General features: G+C 54.7%; 3 protein-coding genes across 12 annotated transcripts in view; 1 reads left to right on the top strand and 2 right to left on the bottom strand.

Moving 5' to 3' along the window:
- Nucleotides 1-5,494: 5,494 nt before the first annotated feature.
- Nucleotides 5,495-9,953, top strand: Chrne (cholinergic receptor nicotinic epsilon subunit). Its single transcript, XM_059271075.1, has 12 exons — nt 5,495-5,636; nt 5,848-5,990; nt 6,072-6,116; nt 6,222-6,331; nt 6,435-6,590; nt 7,053-7,153; nt 7,469-7,669; nt 7,749-7,863; nt 9,055-9,169; nt 9,243-9,429; nt 9,517-9,623; nt 9,710-9,953. Exons 1-12 carry the CDS (start codon nt 5,591-5,593, stop codon nt 9,863-9,865), a joined length of 1,482 nt encoding a protein of 493 aa, XP_059127058.1. The 5' UTR covers nt 5,495-5,590; the 3' UTR covers nt 9,866-9,953.
- Nucleotides 7,940-8,994, bottom strand: LOC131917320 (uncharacterized protein C17orf107-like). Of its 2 annotated transcripts, none has more exons than XM_059271074.1 (4): nt 8,820-8,994; nt 8,507-8,707; nt 8,257-8,423; nt 7,940-8,063 (listed from the first exon to the last, which is right to left on the bottom strand). In XM_059271074.1, the coding sequence occupies exons 1-4, from the start codon at nt 8,883-8,885 to the stop codon at nt 7,964-7,966; spliced, it is 534 nt and encodes a 177-aa protein (XP_059127057.1). In that variant the 5' UTR covers nt 8,886-8,994; the 3' UTR covers nt 7,940-7,963. The 2 variants fall into 2 exon arrangements, with proteins under 2 accessions (XP_059127057.1, XP_059127056.1); XM_059271073.1 differs by having other exon boundaries at nt 8,145-8,423; nt 8,820-8,993.
- Nucleotides 9,954-10,568: 615 nt separating the features above from the next.
- The window catches only part of Mink1 (misshapen like kinase 1), a 56,635-nt gene continuing 49,903 nt past the window's right edge, over nt 10,569-17,300 (bottom strand). For 2 of the 9 annotated variants that reach the window (XM_059271064.1, XM_059271068.1), the window contains 18 exons: nt 16,853-17,116; nt 16,306-16,391; nt 16,033-16,143; nt 15,780-15,898; nt 15,471-15,559; nt 15,258-15,281; nt 14,977-15,140; nt 14,540-14,642; nt 14,322-14,459; nt 14,031-14,139; nt 13,090-13,257; nt 12,838-12,981; nt 12,521-12,655; nt 12,310-12,410; nt 12,060-12,209; nt 11,811-11,970; nt 11,577-11,716; nt 10,569-11,232 (listed from right to left, as the gene is read on the bottom strand). In XM_059271064.1, the coding sequence (XP_059127047.1) occupies nt 11,149-11,232; nt 11,577-11,716; nt 11,811-11,970; nt 12,060-12,209; nt 12,310-12,410; nt 12,521-12,655; nt 12,838-12,981; nt 13,090-13,257; nt 14,031-14,139; nt 14,322-14,459; nt 14,540-14,642; nt 14,977-15,140; nt 15,258-15,281; nt 15,471-15,559; nt 15,780-15,898; nt 16,033-16,143; nt 16,306-16,391; nt 16,853-17,116 (2,289 nt within the window). In that variant the 3' untranslated portion in view covers nt 10,569-11,148. Of the gene's footprint in view, nt 11,233-11,576; nt 11,717-11,810; nt 11,971-12,059; nt 12,210-12,309; nt 12,411-12,520; nt 12,656-12,837; nt 12,982-13,089; nt 13,258-14,030; nt 14,140-14,321; nt 14,460-14,539; nt 14,646-14,976; nt 15,141-15,257; nt 15,282-15,470; nt 15,560-15,779; nt 15,899-16,032; nt 16,144-16,305; nt 16,392-16,852; nt 17,117-17,300 lie in introns of all 9 variants that reach the window. The other 7 variants (XM_059271063.1, XM_059271067.1, XM_059271065.1 and 4 more) reach the window with 4 other exon arrangements.

Raw genomic sequence — 17,300 nt, 5'->3', positions numbered from 1 at the left:
GCACACTGTGGACCGACCACTTCCTGCACACGAAGATTTCTGAGACAGAAAAGTCAAGATGAAAGGAGCGTGTCTAACTGCCATTGGATAAGCATGTTCAGAAAGAAAAATAGTACAGCATTTAATGTTTCTTAAACAAAGGCCAATAAAAAGACTACTAGACTTCTGCTTCTTAATGATCACATACTCAAGTATGCTTTTGTTTTGTGAGACTGGGGCTATGCAGCTACAAGACTGTAGTTTTGAAGCTAGCCTGGGCTGCATTAATCCTAGCACTTGGGGAGCAGAGGCAGAGGCAGGCAGATCCCAATGAGTTCGAGGCCAACCTGATCACATAGGGAGTTCCAGGCCTGCCAGGGCTTTGTAGAGAGACCTTGCCTCAAACAAAACAAAACACAGTAAAAAAATTGCAATCTTCTGCCTTAGTCTCCCAAGTGCTAGGATTCAGACATGCACTCTGAGGTGGCTTTCAGGACCAGGTGGAAGAACAGTGAGGTAAGCTGCCTTTCAGAAGGGCTTCCTGTTTTTGTTGTTGTTTTGTTGTTTGTTTTTTTGAGACATGGTTTCTCTGTAGCCCTGGCTGCCCTGGAACTCTCTCTGCGGACCAGGCTGGCTTTGAACTCAGAGATCCACCTGCCTCAGCCTCCCAAGTGCTGGGATTAAAGGCGTGTGACATCACCACCTGGCTCAGAAGGACTTTCATACTGACCCAGCTAAGATCAAATGATTATGTAATTCATTTTATCCAATCTATTAAAAGCACTCATGATGGTTTTATTCAGCTCTGAATCCAAGCTTTTGATTTATGGTTTCCATTTCCTGACATTTAAAAATTTTACAGGGCTGGAGAGATGGCTCAGTGGTTAAGAGCATTTGACTGCTTTTCCAGAGGTCCTGAGTTCAATTCCCAGCAACCACATGGTGGCTCACAACCATCTGTAATGGGATCAGTTTCCTTCTTCTGGTGTGCATGAAAACAGAGCACTCATATACATAAAATACATGAATAAATAGATCTTTAAAAAAAAAAAAGAGTTGCGTGGACATGGTGTCCCTTCACAGCAATAGAAACCTTAAGACACCTCCTAAGAGCTGAGCTTATGGGCATGAACTACCACATCTGACTATGTTGTACTTGATGGGCCAGCGAGATGGCTTAGCTGGGAAGGGTTGCTTGCCACTGAGCCTGATGACTTGAATTTGATCCCCGGAACTCACATGGTCTGACTGTACATGCATGCCTCATACCCTAAATATAAAAAAAAAAATTACATATACTTGTAAAACTTCGGAATATATATTTTGAAAAATAAGTATGTACCCACATTTATTATGTGAAAAAAGATTATTATTATTATTATTTTTTTTTTTTTAGCCAGGCATGGTGGTACACACCTTTAATCCCAGTACTTGGGAGGTAGAGGCAGGCCTGTGAGTTTAAGGCTAGCATAGTCTACAGAATTTCAAACTATTCAGGGTCCAGAGCGCCACAGAAAGACCCTGTCTCAAACAAACAAACAAAAAAAACTTCTACTTCTTAGCTCTAGAAATACAGCTCAGCAGTAGAGCACTTGAGGCGTAAACTGGGTCCCCAGTACCATGAAAAGAAAATATTCCACTTTTTTTCAGTGCTGATGAACCCAGGGTTCCTATCCTAGGCAACTACTTTACCACAGACTACATCCAAAATCCTAAAAATTCTAATAATGAGGGACTTAGGAGAAAGATGTTAAGATGTTTAGCCAAAAGAAGTGTTGAGACAGCCAGGTGTGGCAGTGTACACTTTTCTTTAATATCAGCACTCAGAGGGCAGAAACCGATGGATCTCTTGAGTTCAAGACCAGGCAGAGCTACATAGTGAGGCCATGGGTAGCCAGCCTGTGGGAGAGCAGCACCCCAGCCCTCAGGAACCTCTGGGCCAGGCTGGATTGCTGAAGGCTGCGCTTGTCCCTGACTGTCTCCGTCAGCTGTAAGCTGATAACAGCAGCCTGGTGCACTTAAAATGTAGCCGAAAGAGTGTGTTCCTGGGCTGTCTGCTTGACAGAATTCCCAGGGACCCGGCTTGGGTCAGGTCTCCTCCCTGGAACTAGTCACTTCTGGTCAAGGAGCAGGAGCGTCACTCTTAGTGGCTAGCTGTCTTAGTCACTCTGCTGCTGCTGTGAAGAGACACCATGACCAAGGCAATTCACAGAAGAAAGCATTGAACTGGGAGCTTGCTTACCGTTTTAGAGGGCAGATCTGTGATCATCCTGGTGAGAAGCAGACAGGCATGGTGCTGGAGCAGTGCCAGAGATCCTGATCCTGATCCGCAGGCAGCAGGCAGAGATGGACAAAGGGCCTGGTGGGGGCTTTGGAAACTTCAAAGCCCACCCCAGTGACAGATCTCCTCTAACGAGGCCACACCTGTTCAGCAAGGCTCCATCTCTTCCCTAACAATTCACCAGCTGGGGATGAAGTATGCAAATGTTAGCCTATGGAGGCCAGTCTCATTCAAACAATCAATCCTCTGGACTTGTGGTAAGAGAGAATAGTTCTCAGTGAAAGGCTGCAGCAGTTCATTTAGGCTGTTTATTTGTCCAGGAGATAATTATCACGCAGACTCTACTAAATGCCTTGAACACAGCCAGCCAGCAGGGCTCCGCCATCAGCTTGCTTCCTAAGGAGGGAAGAGGTGCTGGGTTAGGGTCGACTGGATGCTCCTTAGCCTGGCTCTGCTAACCCACCTCCCCTGCTAGGAAAACGGGAGCAGCTATTTGTTCTAAACACAGAGGGGGCCCTCCTGCGGCTAGCTGGGGCATGGCCTTTGAGAAGGGCCCTGGTGTCTAGGATGCAGCAGCCCCAAGCTCTGTGGCCGGGGCAGCTGCAGCTGTTCAGACTTGCTAGCCAAGAGTAGTTGGCGAAGGGAGTGGCTTCCTGTTGAGTAGGGATCTTTGCTAGCTTGTAAGTCAGCTCCCAGAGAAACGGGAGTTTTCATCCCACAAATACAAAATACAAGACGGGCTCGCAGGCATGTTCCCAACACCCCCAGCTGGTTGAGGGAGTGGGGGGGGGGCTTACACCCCAGGTTGTCCCTATCCCCCCTTTCTGCTCTGCTCCTAATGCTCAGGAATGGATGGGGCAGTGGTGTACGTCTGTGCACAAAGGTGGAGGTCAGAGCACAACTTGCAGGAATTGGTCTGCTCACTCCTTTCTTCGGGTGGGTCCAGGGGAACAAACTCAGTCATCATTGGCATAGGTACCTCTACCCTGAGCCATCTCACTGGCCCACATTGGTGTCTTTTTGGTTGGTTCCGTGACTTACTGAGTTTTCACCAAGGCTGTTCCTGTGACCACGGGTTTGGAACTATCCCATGGAACTTGGTGAGCTCAGCAGTGGGTCACGTGGGAGTCTTAAGCCAGTTTCCTGACTCAGGCTTCGGCATCCCTGCCTTTGTGGCCTCAGGCAGATGGTGATGGGAACCCAGGCTGAACTAGCTGTATCTGCAGAGAAGCCAAGAGGTCAGTTTGGGGCCAAGACCATGGCGAATGGTGCAGACGTTGGGAGGAGGCTGAAACTACACAGAAAAAAAAGGCAGTACCCAGAGGTCGGTAGAGAGGGGAGCACCTGGTAAACAGCAGCAGAAAGTCCAGGCAGGGCCTGACCAGTCCCCAGCAGACACTGTTCCAGAGTGTTGTGGCCACTGTGGATGCGTTACAGGAAACCTATAGGGAGCCTTGATATTCTTAAGACAGGTCTTTAAGGGGCTGATCCACCAACAGCTCATCTCACCTTGCCCCATCCTTTCTAGCTGTTTCTCTTCATAAGTTTCCCTGCTGCTAAATACTAGAAGCCTCTTTCTCTCCCTCTCCTCCCTTCTCCTTGCTTCCCTTCCCTTTCTCCCCCCCCCCCACAACTTTTAAACAGAGTTTCTCTGTGTAGCCCTGACTGCCTTGGAACTCACTCTGTAGCCTAGGCTAGCCTTGAACTCAAGAGATCTGCCTGCCTCTGCCTCCCAAGTGCCACCACCACATGGCCAGAAGCAAGCCTCATGAACCTCTATAATCACAGTATCTGTGTTGTAAGTGCCCACTAATGTTTGGACAAATGTCTGCATTTAGCTCAGTGCTGCTTGGCCCAGGCTCTAACTCAGAGACTGGATTAAGCAGCAGCAGCATGGCCTTCAAGGTGGTGAGCTCACGCCCACAGATGCTTTCTGGGATCCGCAGTGGAAAATGAGAAATAATAAGACAGGTAGCAGAAATGGGTGTCAAGAGAGTGTGAGGAACAGACAAGGGGCCTTAGATGTTTGAGGGACTCTCACAGGTAGGAAAGGAGTGAAGAAACAATGACTGTGTTTGTGAAATGTAAAATGAGCGCAGAGGCACATGATGAGTAAAGTTGACTCGTGAGTCTTAGGCTTCATCACCAATGCACCTGCGTGAATGGCCCTCAGCTGTAGACTCTTCATGCATTTAGGACGGAAGTGGTTGCTTTGCTGGACTGAGGCGAAGTGTAAGGCCTAAGGCATAAAGGGCTTCCGGCTGGGCATTGTGGCAGCACATGTGTGGAATCTCAGCACCCAGGAAGATGAGGCAGGAGGATTGTGTAGTTTGGTCTATGCAACAAGTTCTAGGCTAGACTGGCCTATATAGTGAGACCCTCTCTCAAGAAATCCCCTCCTTCAAAAGCCAACAAAAGTCAAAACTATTCCTATACTTCTTACCCCATGAGGAACACCCGGTTAGCTTTTCTCAAGTGCAGATTCTGAGAACCTCACTGCACCGGTACTCACACCTGCAGTCCCAGCCCATGGAAGGCCTAGAGGATCAGGAGTTCAAGGCCAGCCTGAGCTATACATGACTTGCCTTAAAAACAAATAAAACAATGAAACCCAGGCCTGGTGGCTCATGACTGTCATCCCAGCACCCAGGTGGCTGAGGCAGTAAGTTCAAAAGTTCAAGGCCGGCCTGAGCTATACATGACTTGCCTTTAAAACAAATAAAACAAGCTGAGCGGTGGTGGCACACACCTTTAATCCCAGCACTCAGGAGGCAGAGGCAGGCGGATCTCTGTGGGTTTGAGGCCAGCCTGGGCTATAGAGTGAGTCCCCAGGACAGGTGCCAAAGCTACACAGAGAAACTCTGTCTCGAAAAAACAAACAAAAAGGTAACTAAGGGGTAGTATGGTAGGCACAGGATGTTCTCTCCCTGAGCTGCATTCATCAGAACCACCGATACAGGGCAGCCAGCCACACAGAGGATGCCAGGGCATGTTGAGAATGGGGGTCGACACTGAAGACTCCCCTAAAGGCTTGTAGTTTCAAATGTTATCGGAGGCTTGCTTCTCGTGAGATATCAGGTCTGTGGCTACAGAGCTGGCCAGGCCCAGGCAAAGGATGCTGGGATGGGGTGGATAAGGGACACAGGATGGGGCAGCTGCCTCTGGAAGCCACCAGACTGTCCCCAGCTGCAGCAAGGGTAGAGGATCAGGTGACAGTCCCCTAACCCAGCCCCGGAACTAACACCCTCCTCCTCTTCACACAGGCACCTTGGCCGGCCTGCCCCTCCAGCCTGTCAAAGCTCGGAATAACCCCGAGAACCAGACAGCAGGATGGCAGGGGCTCTGCTCAGCGCCCTGCTTCTCTTGGCATTTCTTGGTAGGGACAGGGATCAGGGGGGCCAGGTGGACCCGTATTCCAACCTGAAGGGACTAGGTGTAGGGGGAGATCGTACTTGATGCAATGTTTTTGGTTGAGTAGAAACCCAGAAAGATACACACAGGAAGTCTGCACAGGCCTGGCGGCAGAGAGACACCTTCTGGGCTGCTGCTTCATGTCCAGTGACCCCTTCCTTCTCAATGTATCGCAGGCAGGGGCCAGAGCAAGAACGATGAACTGAACCTGTATCACCATCTCTTCGACAATTATGACCCAGGATCCCGGCCAGTTAGAAGGCCTGAGGACACTGTTACCGTCACCCTCAAGGTCACCCTAACCAACCTCATCTCACTGGTAAGATTGCCCCCACCCTAATCCTGCACTCTCACCTCCAGCCCTAACTCCTGGAACCAGACAGGCTCATTCCTCTTGTAGAATGAGAAGGAGGAGACCCTGACCACCAACGTCTGGATCGGAATTGTGAGTCAGATCTGGGGAGCAGTGTGAGGGTTCCCAGCCAACCCCTTTCTTCCAACCCGGTGGGAGATGGCGAGCACACACACCCTTCTATCCTCTACCTCTTAGGACTGGCTGGACTACCGGCTCAACTTCAGCAAGGCCGATTTTGCAGGCATAGAAACCCTGCGGGTCCCTTCAGAATTTGTATGGCTGCCCGAGATTGTTCTGGAAAACAAGTGAGGATTGGCCAGGCTGCAAGGGGGACCGGTTCTGGGGGACTTGGTGGGTGGAAGAGGTCCAGTAGTCTTTTCAATACTGTGACAAGCTCGGTCTTCACAGTATCGATGGGCAGTTTGAAGTGGCCTACGCCTGCAATGTTCTGGTCTACGAGGGAGGCCTCGTGAGCTGGTTGCCCCCGGCCATCTACCGCAGCACCTGCGCAGTGGAGGTCACCTACTTCCCCTTCGACTGGCAGAACTGCTCTCTCATTTTTCGGTGGGAAGAGTCACTTCAAGCAGGAGATTAGGGGCCTGGAGCAGGGGGCAGGGCCTGATGTGGAGGAGCGGGTGGGGTCTCTGTGGAAGGTGTGCGTGGGGACAGCGGAGTGGGGCACTGAAATGAGTGGGAAGCTGGACCTGGGTTTGCAGTAGGGCGGGCACAGGCTTCTTGCTGCCATCTTGTGGTTTTATCCCATCGTCCCAGCTACTCCTCAGGAGGAGTCTGAGGTGTAAAAAAATCACGTGAGTCCAGGAGTTCCTTGAACCACATGGGGAGCCCTGGTGGCCACCAAACCAGACCAAAAGGAAGAGGATCTGGAAGCGGAAGTCGATCTGGAAGCAGATGTGCTGGGGGGATGTGGGCCAGAGTGGAGCCCTAGTGCCCTTCCAGATCCCAGCTTCCGGGGAGGGACTAAGGAGGGCCCCAGCTTCTGGGGTGAAGCCCGGCCCTGTTTCACAGCTCCCAGGCCTACAGTGCTGAAGAGGTGGAGTTCGTCTTTGCAGTGGATGACAACGGCAAGACCATCGACAACATTGACATCGACACGGAAGCTTTTACTGGTGAAGGCCTGTCCCTTTTTCAAAAACCCTTTCTCACGTGAGGCCCAAGGAGGGGACTTGCAGCGTGGGGCTTGACTTGGGCCACACTGCTTGAGCTGGCTCTTCTTGAGGTCAATCTCAGTTGTCACACTAGGCCACTCTCTTCCCTATGGTCTTTCTGCACCCTTACCAGGAATGCCCCTCTCTGCCCATACTTCCCCCATGCTGACAGCCCAGGGTCCAAGTGGTTCACACAGGCCCAGACAGCTGCACCCACCCGCTCAGCCTGGAGTTGCACGTGTGTGGGCTGACTGCGCCCCACCCCACGTCCTGCAGAGAATGGAGAATGGGCCATCGACTACTGCCCAGGCATGATTCGCCACTATGACGGAGGCCCTGCAGGAGTCCCTGGAGAAACTGACGTCATCTACACGCTCATCATCCGCCGGAAGCCGCTTTTTTACGTCATTAACATCATCGTACCTTGTGTACTCATTTCTGGCTTGGTGCTGCTCGCTTACTTCCTGCCTGCTCAGGGTAAGGGATGACCCCTGACTCCTAACCCCAGCCTGGGCTCGCTCCCTGGATGCCTCTCACGGCATGCTCCCTCCTCCAGCCGGTGGCCAGAAATGCACGGTCTCAATCAACGTCCTGCTAGCCCAGACTGTCTTCTTGTTCCTAATTGCCCAGAAAATTCCAGAGACATCTCTGAGCGTGCCACTACTGGGCAGGTAACCTCAAAGTGGATCCTGCAGAGGTGGTGTATCAGCATGGAGGGCGGAGCCAAAGAAGGCTGGCGTAGGGGACTTGCAGTTGTCCCGTTCTGGGCTTTTATTTGGACACAGGGTGGGGCTGGGACGGTGATGGATTATTTGGTCCCCTCGTTCTCCTCACTGCTGCTGGATGCCACCTTGAGGTCTCCCGAGTGTCTCTGTTGAGAGGTCAGTATGGCTCAGTATATCCTCAATCCCATTTCCTCTGACCCGTATCACACCCCTTATTCCTAACGCACCGGATCCCGGGGGACCCCAAGGCCCAGTTGGCGTAGGGTTTGTTGCAGGGATGAGGTGGACCCGTGCAAACCGCGTCCGCACAGGCAGAGCCACGCCCCCTGGATCAGGTACCGGGCACTTGAGCCAGCTGCTGCTCCAGCTTGCCGAATCCCCTGACCTGCGGCCAGGGCTACGCGGGCCAGCGCCCTACCCGGGTCCCCAGTGTCCGGGGCTGGGCCCAGGCAACCGTCGCCGCTGTCCACTCGCTGCACCTCCTGCTGCAGCCAGAGGGCTGAGATCTGCATTGAGGGCACAGGGGCTAGAGGTCCCCGTTTTCGCCCTCCCCCTTTTCTTCCCATCCCTCAACTCCCCAGAGCTGCACCTCTAACAAGGTGGCGCCAAAGCTCATGATGCTGGTGGCAGCTTCTCTTAGCACCAGCCCTAAGGTGGCCTTCTGGGTAGGCGGCTTATCGGATTCCAGGGAGTCCTGGGACTTAAGTTCTCTGATCCTTTGCACCAGATATTCCTGAGCTGCGGCCACAGCAAGTTCCAGGGAAGATAGAAGCGGAGGCTGTAGGGCCACCTGGAGAAGCAGGGGTAGTGGAGTGGTCTGGTCACATGGAAAGGGTCACAGCAGCAGGCGCTGGAGACCTCTCCAGACGCCACCTTTGGGTGGGCCATTCTCATACCCTCACCTCGGTGGAGCTGTGGAAGTGGTAGACCCACAGCAGGGTGTCCAAGTTGCTGGGAGTCCCCTTCATGTCCGCAACAGATGGTAGGTGCAGGAGGGCGGGGACAATACTGGCGTGATGGAGGGGTAGCCAGGGGAGTAACCCCACCACTTGTACAGAGGTGTTTATGAGGTAGAGGGCAGCTAGCAGCCTCTCTTATTTTGAGGGACGCTGTGACATCATGCCTTTTGGGTCTCAGGTATCTTATTTTCGTCATGGTGGTTGCCACGCTCATTGTTATGAATTGCGTCATCGTGCTCAACGTGTCTTTGCGGACGCCGACCACACACGCCACATCCCCTCGGCTGCGCCAAGTAAGCGCTGGTTGAGGGAAGGACAGCCCAGGGTGGGAGGCGGGCTTGGAACTTACCTCTGCCCTGGCCACAGATTTTATTGGAGCTACTGCCACGCCTCCTGGGCTCGAGCTCCCCCCCAGAGGCTCCCCGAGCTGCCCCACCCGCGAGGCGAGCCTCGTCTGTGGGCATTCTGCTCCGAGCAGAGGAGCTCATCCTGAAAAAGCCGCGGAGCGAGCTTGTATTTGAGGGGCAGAGATACCGGCATGGAACGTGGACCGGTGAGCACTGCTCTCGTGGGTCAAAGGCAGACAGTCCCAAGTTGGGGAAGCTCTTTAATGACCCAGCACGGGGTGTCGCCCTTTCAGCGGCCCTCTGTCAGAACCTGGGTGCTGCAGCCCCTGAAATCCGCTGTTGTGTGGATGCTGTGAACTTTGTGGCTGAGAGCACACGAGACCAGGAAGCCAATGGAGAGGTGGGTTAGGCTGTGGGTGAGCGGCACTCCGGCCCTTCCCGCCCCACTCTGTCCTTTGGTCCAGTGCGCTAAGCTGTGTTTCACAGGAAGTGTCCGACTGGGTGCGCATGGGGAAGGCCCTCGACAACGTCTGCTTTTGGGCAGCCCTGGTGCTCTTCAGCGTCGGTTCCTGCCTCATCTTCCTTGGGGGTTACTTCAACCAAGTTCCTGATCTCCCCTATCCACCGTGTATCCAACCATGAGCCTGCGCCAGCACCCACTTCACCCCCCCCCCCCTGCAAGAAGTCCATTTGGAGAACAGGCTGATAATAAATGTTTTGTGAACTTCCAGGAGGGGTTGTGCGGCCATGTGGGTAGGTCTGGCTCCTCCGGGTCAGCAGAAGTCCTGACACCAATGCTCTCCCTCTAGGACAGAGCGTGCCCTTGGTTCAGTCTCACTACCTCTTGGCTCCTTTGAGCCATCTGACCCGGTTGACAGCCAATGAGGCTTTGCACAGACCTAGACATAGGAACACTGAAGCCAGGAAGTCAGGCCTGCCCTGGGGGAGCTGGTAAAAGCTAAATACTCTCAAAGTGGCCCACAGGTTTACAACCGAGGATGCCCTGGCCCTCTCTGTCATGTCTTCTAGGTTTCCTGGCCTAATCATCCACTTCACTTCATCTCCTAAGACTGACTTACCGGATTCTAACACCTTTCCTCCACCCTTGCACTCCCAACTCTGAAAGTGCTCCCTGGAAAGTATCCAGGATTGAGACAACAATGGTGGGATCTTAAAATGGTGGGAGCTGGTTGAATTGTCTTTATTAACAAACGGGATATCCAAGGCCACTACATAGAGAGAGGATACAGGACTGAGAAGGGTTACTTGCTGCTCACACTATATACAGATGCAAGCAAGGGGGTAGAGGGGGAGCTCTGAGCTCTCTCCCTCTAGGGAAGGGGGGAGGCTGGGGAAGGAGGAATGTTTTGGCTGTGGGGTCCCTCCTCCATTCCCTGGGGCCTGGGGGGGGGGAGGGGAATCATTAAAGTGCTTTCAGAAAATAAGGACCTGGTCCCTGCCCCTGGAGTGGCTGGTGACACCCCCCCCAGAACCCAGGGCCCAGTGACCCCCCCCAGAGTCTGGTACATTCAAGGGGGGAGCCGGCTCCCCTGGCGTGCAAATAAAGGGGTACAGGGCCCTGCTCAGTCAGCAGCAATGGGGTAAGGGGGTCCAAGCCCCAAGCACTCTCCTCTTGAGAAAAGGGGAGGGGCAAGTCCCACTCAGTTCCTGGTGAGGGGAAGCTGTGCCATCCCCCAGAAGCTGGGGACAGGCACAGTTTTGAAAACATGTTGGGAAGAAAGGATGGTCACGTGATCACAAAAGCTTCAGGGATCAGAGGTCACGTTCCCAGCAGGCTCCAGTGAATCAAACCAGTAAAAGCAAAAGCCCAAGGAGGGGGCGGGTTAGGGGAGGGGCGGCCTGGGTAGTCTGGCTGTGGGGAGAGAGCTGGGTCCATGTTGGGGAGCCCCAGCCCAGGGGCCTGGTCACCAGTTCATGATGCAGTTACGGTTCAGAGTCATAAAGTAAACTTGGCTGCTTCCCCCAGAGCGGACTGAGGCAAAAAACACCTGGATGAGGTAGAAAAGCATCACCAAGGGCTAAAGTGTGTAAGTGTGTCTGTGTGTGTGTGTGGGGGGGGGTGGGGGATCCTCCACTGGGAAAGGGAAAGACAAGAGAGAAGCTTCACAAGGACTCGGGTTTCTCCCCCACCGCCCTCCATGAAAGGCAAAGGTGTGTTACCAGACCCCTGGAGTAGAGACAACAGAACCCCAGGGGAAGGACGGGGCTGCTCTGGCAGCTTCCACAGGGAGGGGCTGCTTTGAGGGGAAGAGCAGAAGCACTGGGCCCTCCAGATCTGCCCAGTACAAGGTCTGGAGAGTCAGCCCAGCACAAGGCCACACTGCCTCCTCACCTTATCGTTCCGCTCACAGAGGAACTTTAGCCTCTGGGCTCGTTTGTGCATGAAGACCCCGTCGAGGTGGCCTGTCTCCACTGAGCGGATCTCAATGGCTTTCTCACCCCAGCCCATGATCTGGTTGGAGCAGATGTAGGCTGAAGGGAGAGGACGGTAGAAGGGCCGTAAGGAGGTTGTAGTCCTGGTCACCTCAGGGCAAGCGGTCCGTCCGGGAGGTGGCCCTTCACTTACCCACAGAGGTGGGCATCTCTCCCCACTGCAGCACCACATCCTTGATGATCCGCCCGTAAGTGTTGACGTAGACACCCTCGTCTTCATAGCACAGCAGCATCTCCATGCCGTCCGTGTTGGGGAGGAAGATGATGGCATGGGGCGTGATCTGGCTCTGGATCTAGGGAGAAGAAGGGCCTGGGTGGGGTCCCCGCGTCTGATGTCCAGAATGGGGTGCTCCCACTCGCCCCACAGCCCTGCTAAGCTCACGTGTACAGGGATGTAGATGTCATAGCTGTTCCCAGAGTCAACATCCACAGCGTGGAAGCCGGCACTGGAGCCATAGATGACCTTGAGCCGCTGACCCTCTTCTACGGTCAGGTCCACCAGCAGAGGGCGGTGAGGGAGGTCGGCAAAGGACTGCGGAGGAGGAGGAGGAGCAGGAGGAGGAGGGAAGGCTCAGGGAAGACAGGCGCAGGAGCACAACACTGGAATGGACTCAAGGCTGAGGCCCCATTACCTTGAAGGCCATGAATTTGTGGTAGGGTTTGGGAGCCCAGGCGTACACCTCCACGGAGTTCTTCAGGGCGATGACCAGGAACTTAATACGCTCATATTTCACTGGGGCAGGAAAGAGGGGGACGCAGTGACTTCCGCTGTCAGGCTTTGCTGATCTCTGTATTTAGCCCAGACCTCGTGTCTCCCTGGCTACTGTGTTGTGGCATCCTCACCAACACGATAGTGGCCGCAGCCCTCCATGTCCCCCACAGTGGTCCACCCTTGCTTCTTCTCCACCTCTGGGTCATTGTGCAGAATCTTATTCCGAAGCCAGGACAGGTAATATACCCGAAGTTTGTTCCTTTTCCCTGAGGGATGGACATACGCACACACGCACACAAACTCACACTTAATCTCATCGAAGGCCCCATTGCTGCTTCCCACAATTGCAAGCCAAGGGAACGACCAAAAACAAAACAAAGAAAAAAACAAACAAAAAGAAAACCAAAGCCAGCGTTGAGACCCTTGTCCCCAAACTCCGCACACACACCTGAGATGGTGATGAGCAAGTTGAGGCCTTCCAGTACATCCATCTGCTGGAAGCGTCGCCGCCCAATGAGTCCATACACTTTGCCCTGCCCACTTCGGTCCAGCAACATCAGCCCATTCTCTGTGCCTACCAGGAGGTTGACCCCTGCAATAGGAGTCCTTGGACAGGTCAGAGGCAGACCCAGGCTCTCCCCTGACCAGGATCACGGAAGCTGTGCCAAGCCCCCTTCCAGCCTTTTCAGCCCTGGCTTACCCCAGAGGGCTGCACAGAGGATCTCTGAATTGAATCGCTTCTTGTACTTCCGAATCTCAGGAGTTTCACTATGAGCCCGGGTGTTGGTGGGATTGACGTTGACCACAGAGCCCTTCCTCACATCGAACTGCAACTGATCAAGACGACCACCCTCTCCACCTACTAGGGCTGCCAAGACGAAGAGGAGGGAGGGTGGGCTGCAGCCCTCTAGTGTCTGTTTTTATTCCTATGCCCCTACATCTGATCTTGACACTTCAGACTATTCAGAAGGGGAAGGGGAAGACTTCAGAACAGAGGTGCACAAAGAGATAAAAGAACCAGGCCTTGAGGCCAAGGTCTGGCTCACTACCTCTGTTACTCAACATTCAACTTCTGCCCAGTTCTTTAGCCACCCTGAGCAACTGCCCCTCGGAAGCCCTCCCTTATCTGTGCCTGGCGACGGGCTAAGTCTCAAAAATGAGGCCACAGGCACAGGCCTTTAATCCCAGCACTCGGGAGGCAGAGGCAGGTGGATCTCTGAGTTTCAGGCCAGCCTGGTCTACAGAACAAGTTCCAGGACAGCTAGAGCTGTTACACAGAGAAATCTGTCTTGAAACACCCACACCCACACACACACACAAATTTTTTTTTGAATTCTTCTTTCTTTTCTATGTGTTCAATTATCCATGGAGGCCAGAAGAGGCATCAGATTCCCCAGACCAGAAGTTATAGGAGGTTATGAGGTGTCTGATGTGGGTGCTGGGAACCAAATTTGGGTTCTTTGGAGGAGTAGCAGGTACTTTTAACCACTGAACCATCTCTTCAGCCCCATGCTGATACTCTGCAACGCTACATTCTCAAAGAGCTGCATCCAGGCTAGCTCTGGACTCCAGCCTCAAAGAGCTGCGTCCAGGCTAGCTCTGGACTCCAGCCTCAAGGCAGACTGAACCTCCTGTCCTCACCTGTGATCGGGATGGTATCCCCACTGCCTCCAGGCTGGTAGATCCCTAGATCCACAAACATGGTGAAAGAGCTCTTCCCAGGGGCCTTTACCAACCCTCGAGACTGGTACTGTGGGGAGAGGGGACAGTCAAGAACACGTGTGGCTCTGGCCTGCGGCCCTGTCAGACCTCAGGTTCCTCCTGCGATGTGCGTGATGCCTTGCGATTCACCCATCACGTGCCCCCATCACCCCACTCTCTGCAAACCCCAGGGATCTTTCTTTAGTCGTGGACCTACTCCAGCACACGTACATCACTGCTTCCATCCTTTGTCGGAGGGCTTTGACCTTTGCTGTTCTCAGTAGGTGAGTGGCTGGGCTGGACCACATCTGGCAGGTTTGTGTAGCCATTGCTGTCAGCGAGCAGCAGGCTTCGTTCCTCTTCAGGAGTCTGCAGAACAGAGAGAAAGTCAGGGTAGGGCTGCAGAGGGCCTGCGGCGGGTGTAGGAGAGGGGAGGGAGACCCACTCACACGCTGGACCACCATGGTGCCTCCCCCATATGGGGGCTGGGTCCCGGCTATCTCCTCAACATCATGAACCACCATGGTGCTGACGCTGTCCGTATCTCCATCACTGCTGTGGGAAAGAGGAAGGTGTGGCCTTCCAGGTCCTGCCTGCCATACAATGCCACAGGAAGCAGATGACAGCCAGAGGCTTGGGCTTGCAGTCTCCTGTAAAGCCCTCACTGATCACTGACTCAGGTGTTTTCTGAGTGGCCCTCAGGGCAGGCTGGCAAAGAGACAGGAGCATCTGAAAGGGTCCCCCACAACCGACAGAACACTGGAAGAGGTGGGGTGCTAGCACTCCACCCTGCTCCCTCCAACCCGGCACAGCTCCCCTCCCTCCTTCCCTGCACCTCTGCTCTCCTTTCCTGATGAGGGAGGCCCTGCCCTAGGACACCCCATACCGGCCCCCGGGAGTGTCTCTGCTCCCCTCTGATGGCTCCCCATCGCCTTCCTCCTCCTCCTCTTCACTGCTCTCCACCTCCTCACTGGATGAGGAGTAGTCCATGGCCTTCTTGGGAGGCCTAGGGGCCTCATCCAGGGTCCGCTCTTTGAGCAACACAAAATCCTGCAGGGAGGAAGCCGTGTGAGGGGACGCACGGGGCTTGGGCAGAAGCAATACACAGGTACCAGTGGATCTGCAGACGGGGAACGCGAGGACTCCCCAACGGCCCCTCTCACTGACCTCACCAATGGCTCGCTTATAGCTCTGGGAGGGGCCGCAGAGGAGGAAAGGCAGCCAGGAGGAAGCAGGAGAGACGGGGAGAAAGGTTAGTAACATGAGATGTGCCCTGTGAGATCTGGAACTCCCCTGTCTTCTCACATTAGTGAAGGAGCTGGCCCTGACCCCAGTGCCCGAGACTCTGAAGGCTCCACATCCCGCCCCCAGATCACTCACTGCGGGCCGGCCTGGCCTTGAACGGTGGTCTTCAGGCTTGGCTTTGTTCCCAGGGGAGAGCACTGGGGAGCTGTCCAGTTTTGTGGAGGCTGGGCATGGCAGGGTGAGAGAAGGAAGTCACAGATACCTACAAGTGGCCCCAGGCCCGTGCCCCACGCCCTGGGCTGACCATGGGCCCCAAACCCACCCACATCCCTCTTGTCCCTGTGGTATTCTGGTCCTAAGCCACTAAAGGCCACAGGCCCTGCTTTCAGTGTTGATCAAGACGAAGTCAAGGCCCAGAGCGGGCTTAGGCCCAGGCTGACCTACCTCCCACACGGTTTCGGTTTCGCTCCAGGGAGCCAGCCTGAGGGAGGTGTCCCTGAGAGGCCGGGAGGACACTGTCTGAGCGCTCCCAGCCAGGGTCACTCCTCCTGAGGTCAGGGTTACTGTGAAGGACAGAGTTCCCTCCGTCAGGGATGTGTCCCCATCTGTGAGTGTCAACTGCACTGTGGGAGGACCCATCACCAGGGAAGCAAGTGGCAGAGTGAGAGGTGAGAGTGAGTGGGGCCAACTCCATTACCTAGAGGCGTTGGGCGGGCCAGGGGGCGGAGCTGGGGGCCCGGGAGGCTTGGGGGTGCCCCGCTCTGCCCGCCTCTGCAGATAGATTTGCCAGGCGGAGTTGCTGCGAGGTCTGTGGAGGGAGCACAGGGTGCCGGGGCGGGTGGTGGCGGCACAAGGGGGGGCTGAGGTGCCTGGTTTGGGGCTTGTCCCCACCCTATGTAGGTAACCTGGCAAAGTCCCTATGTCTCCCACTCCCTAGGCTGCCACGTGACCCCACCCTGGCGTTGTGTACCTGGCACGGACAGCCTGAGCTGGCCGGGACCCTCCGGCCCCACTGGTGTTAAGGGCAGTGGCAATAGACGAGGTCCTCTGAGGAACCTGGAGAGAAAGAGCAGGTGACTAGCCATCAGTCTTGTACACACACCGCACACACTCAACTCCACTGTCAATCCGAGAAATGCAGTCTTCAGCATCCACGGAGAAACAAACAGGTTAGGGCGGTTACGAGTATGTCCAGGCTAGGAAGCTAGAAAATGGCCACGTGGGTCCCCTCTGCTATCAAGCACCTGGCCATTTCTCTTTCTCTCTCTTTTTTTTTTTCTTTTTCTTTTTTTTTTTCCAGAGCTGAGGCCCGAACCAGGGCCTTGTGCTTGCTAGGCAAGTGCTCAACCACTGAGCTAAATCACCAACCCCATCCATCCCCTGGCCATTTCTCACCCCATAGTCACTCTGTCTTTCCACCCTCTGGATGCTAACCTTGTAGGCAGGGTCCCCTGCTGCCTTGCTTTCCTCCTTCCCACTCTGAGCTCTAGTTTCTCGTCCTTCAGGGTTGTTCTTACCTTAGGTGGAGCCTCATTATCAGGCCGGACCCAGGAGGGGGGGTTTGGGCTAGGGCCAGGCCCTTCCGAGGTGGGGTCTGAATTCTGGCGGATGACGGCTCCTCGGGCACTGGGTGTGGCAGTGGGGGTGGGGACGGCAGCAGGGTCAGGGTCGTGGGAGGCAGGGAAGGCAGCCAGGTTTCGAGTGGGCTGGTCCTGCAGGGACTGGGATCGGGGTACAGGTGCTGCATATGGCTTCAGTGGGACCCGGTGTGCCACCAGGCTCTGTAGGGAGAGACCAGGAAGGGTGGGCTGCCTGCTTTGGGGCACACCCTGCAAACTAGGGTCTGGGCTGAGAAAAGTCCCTTCTCCCATCAGAAGACAAGGGGTTTTTAAAGCTGGAGAAGAGGACTAAACACAGTGCAGCAGCGGACTGTCACAGGGCTGTGTCCCGGGAGGTGCAGAAGAC

Source organism: Peromyscus eremicus, chromosome 8a, assembly GCF_949786415.1.
Source record: "Peromyscus eremicus chromosome 8a, PerEre_H2_v1, whole genome shotgun sequence".
NCBI classification, from domain to species: Eukaryota; Metazoa; Chordata; class Mammalia; order Rodentia; family Cricetidae; genus Peromyscus; species Peromyscus eremicus.
Note: the sequence above shows the minus strand (reverse complement) of the source record. Positions and strands in the feature narration are given on the sequence as shown.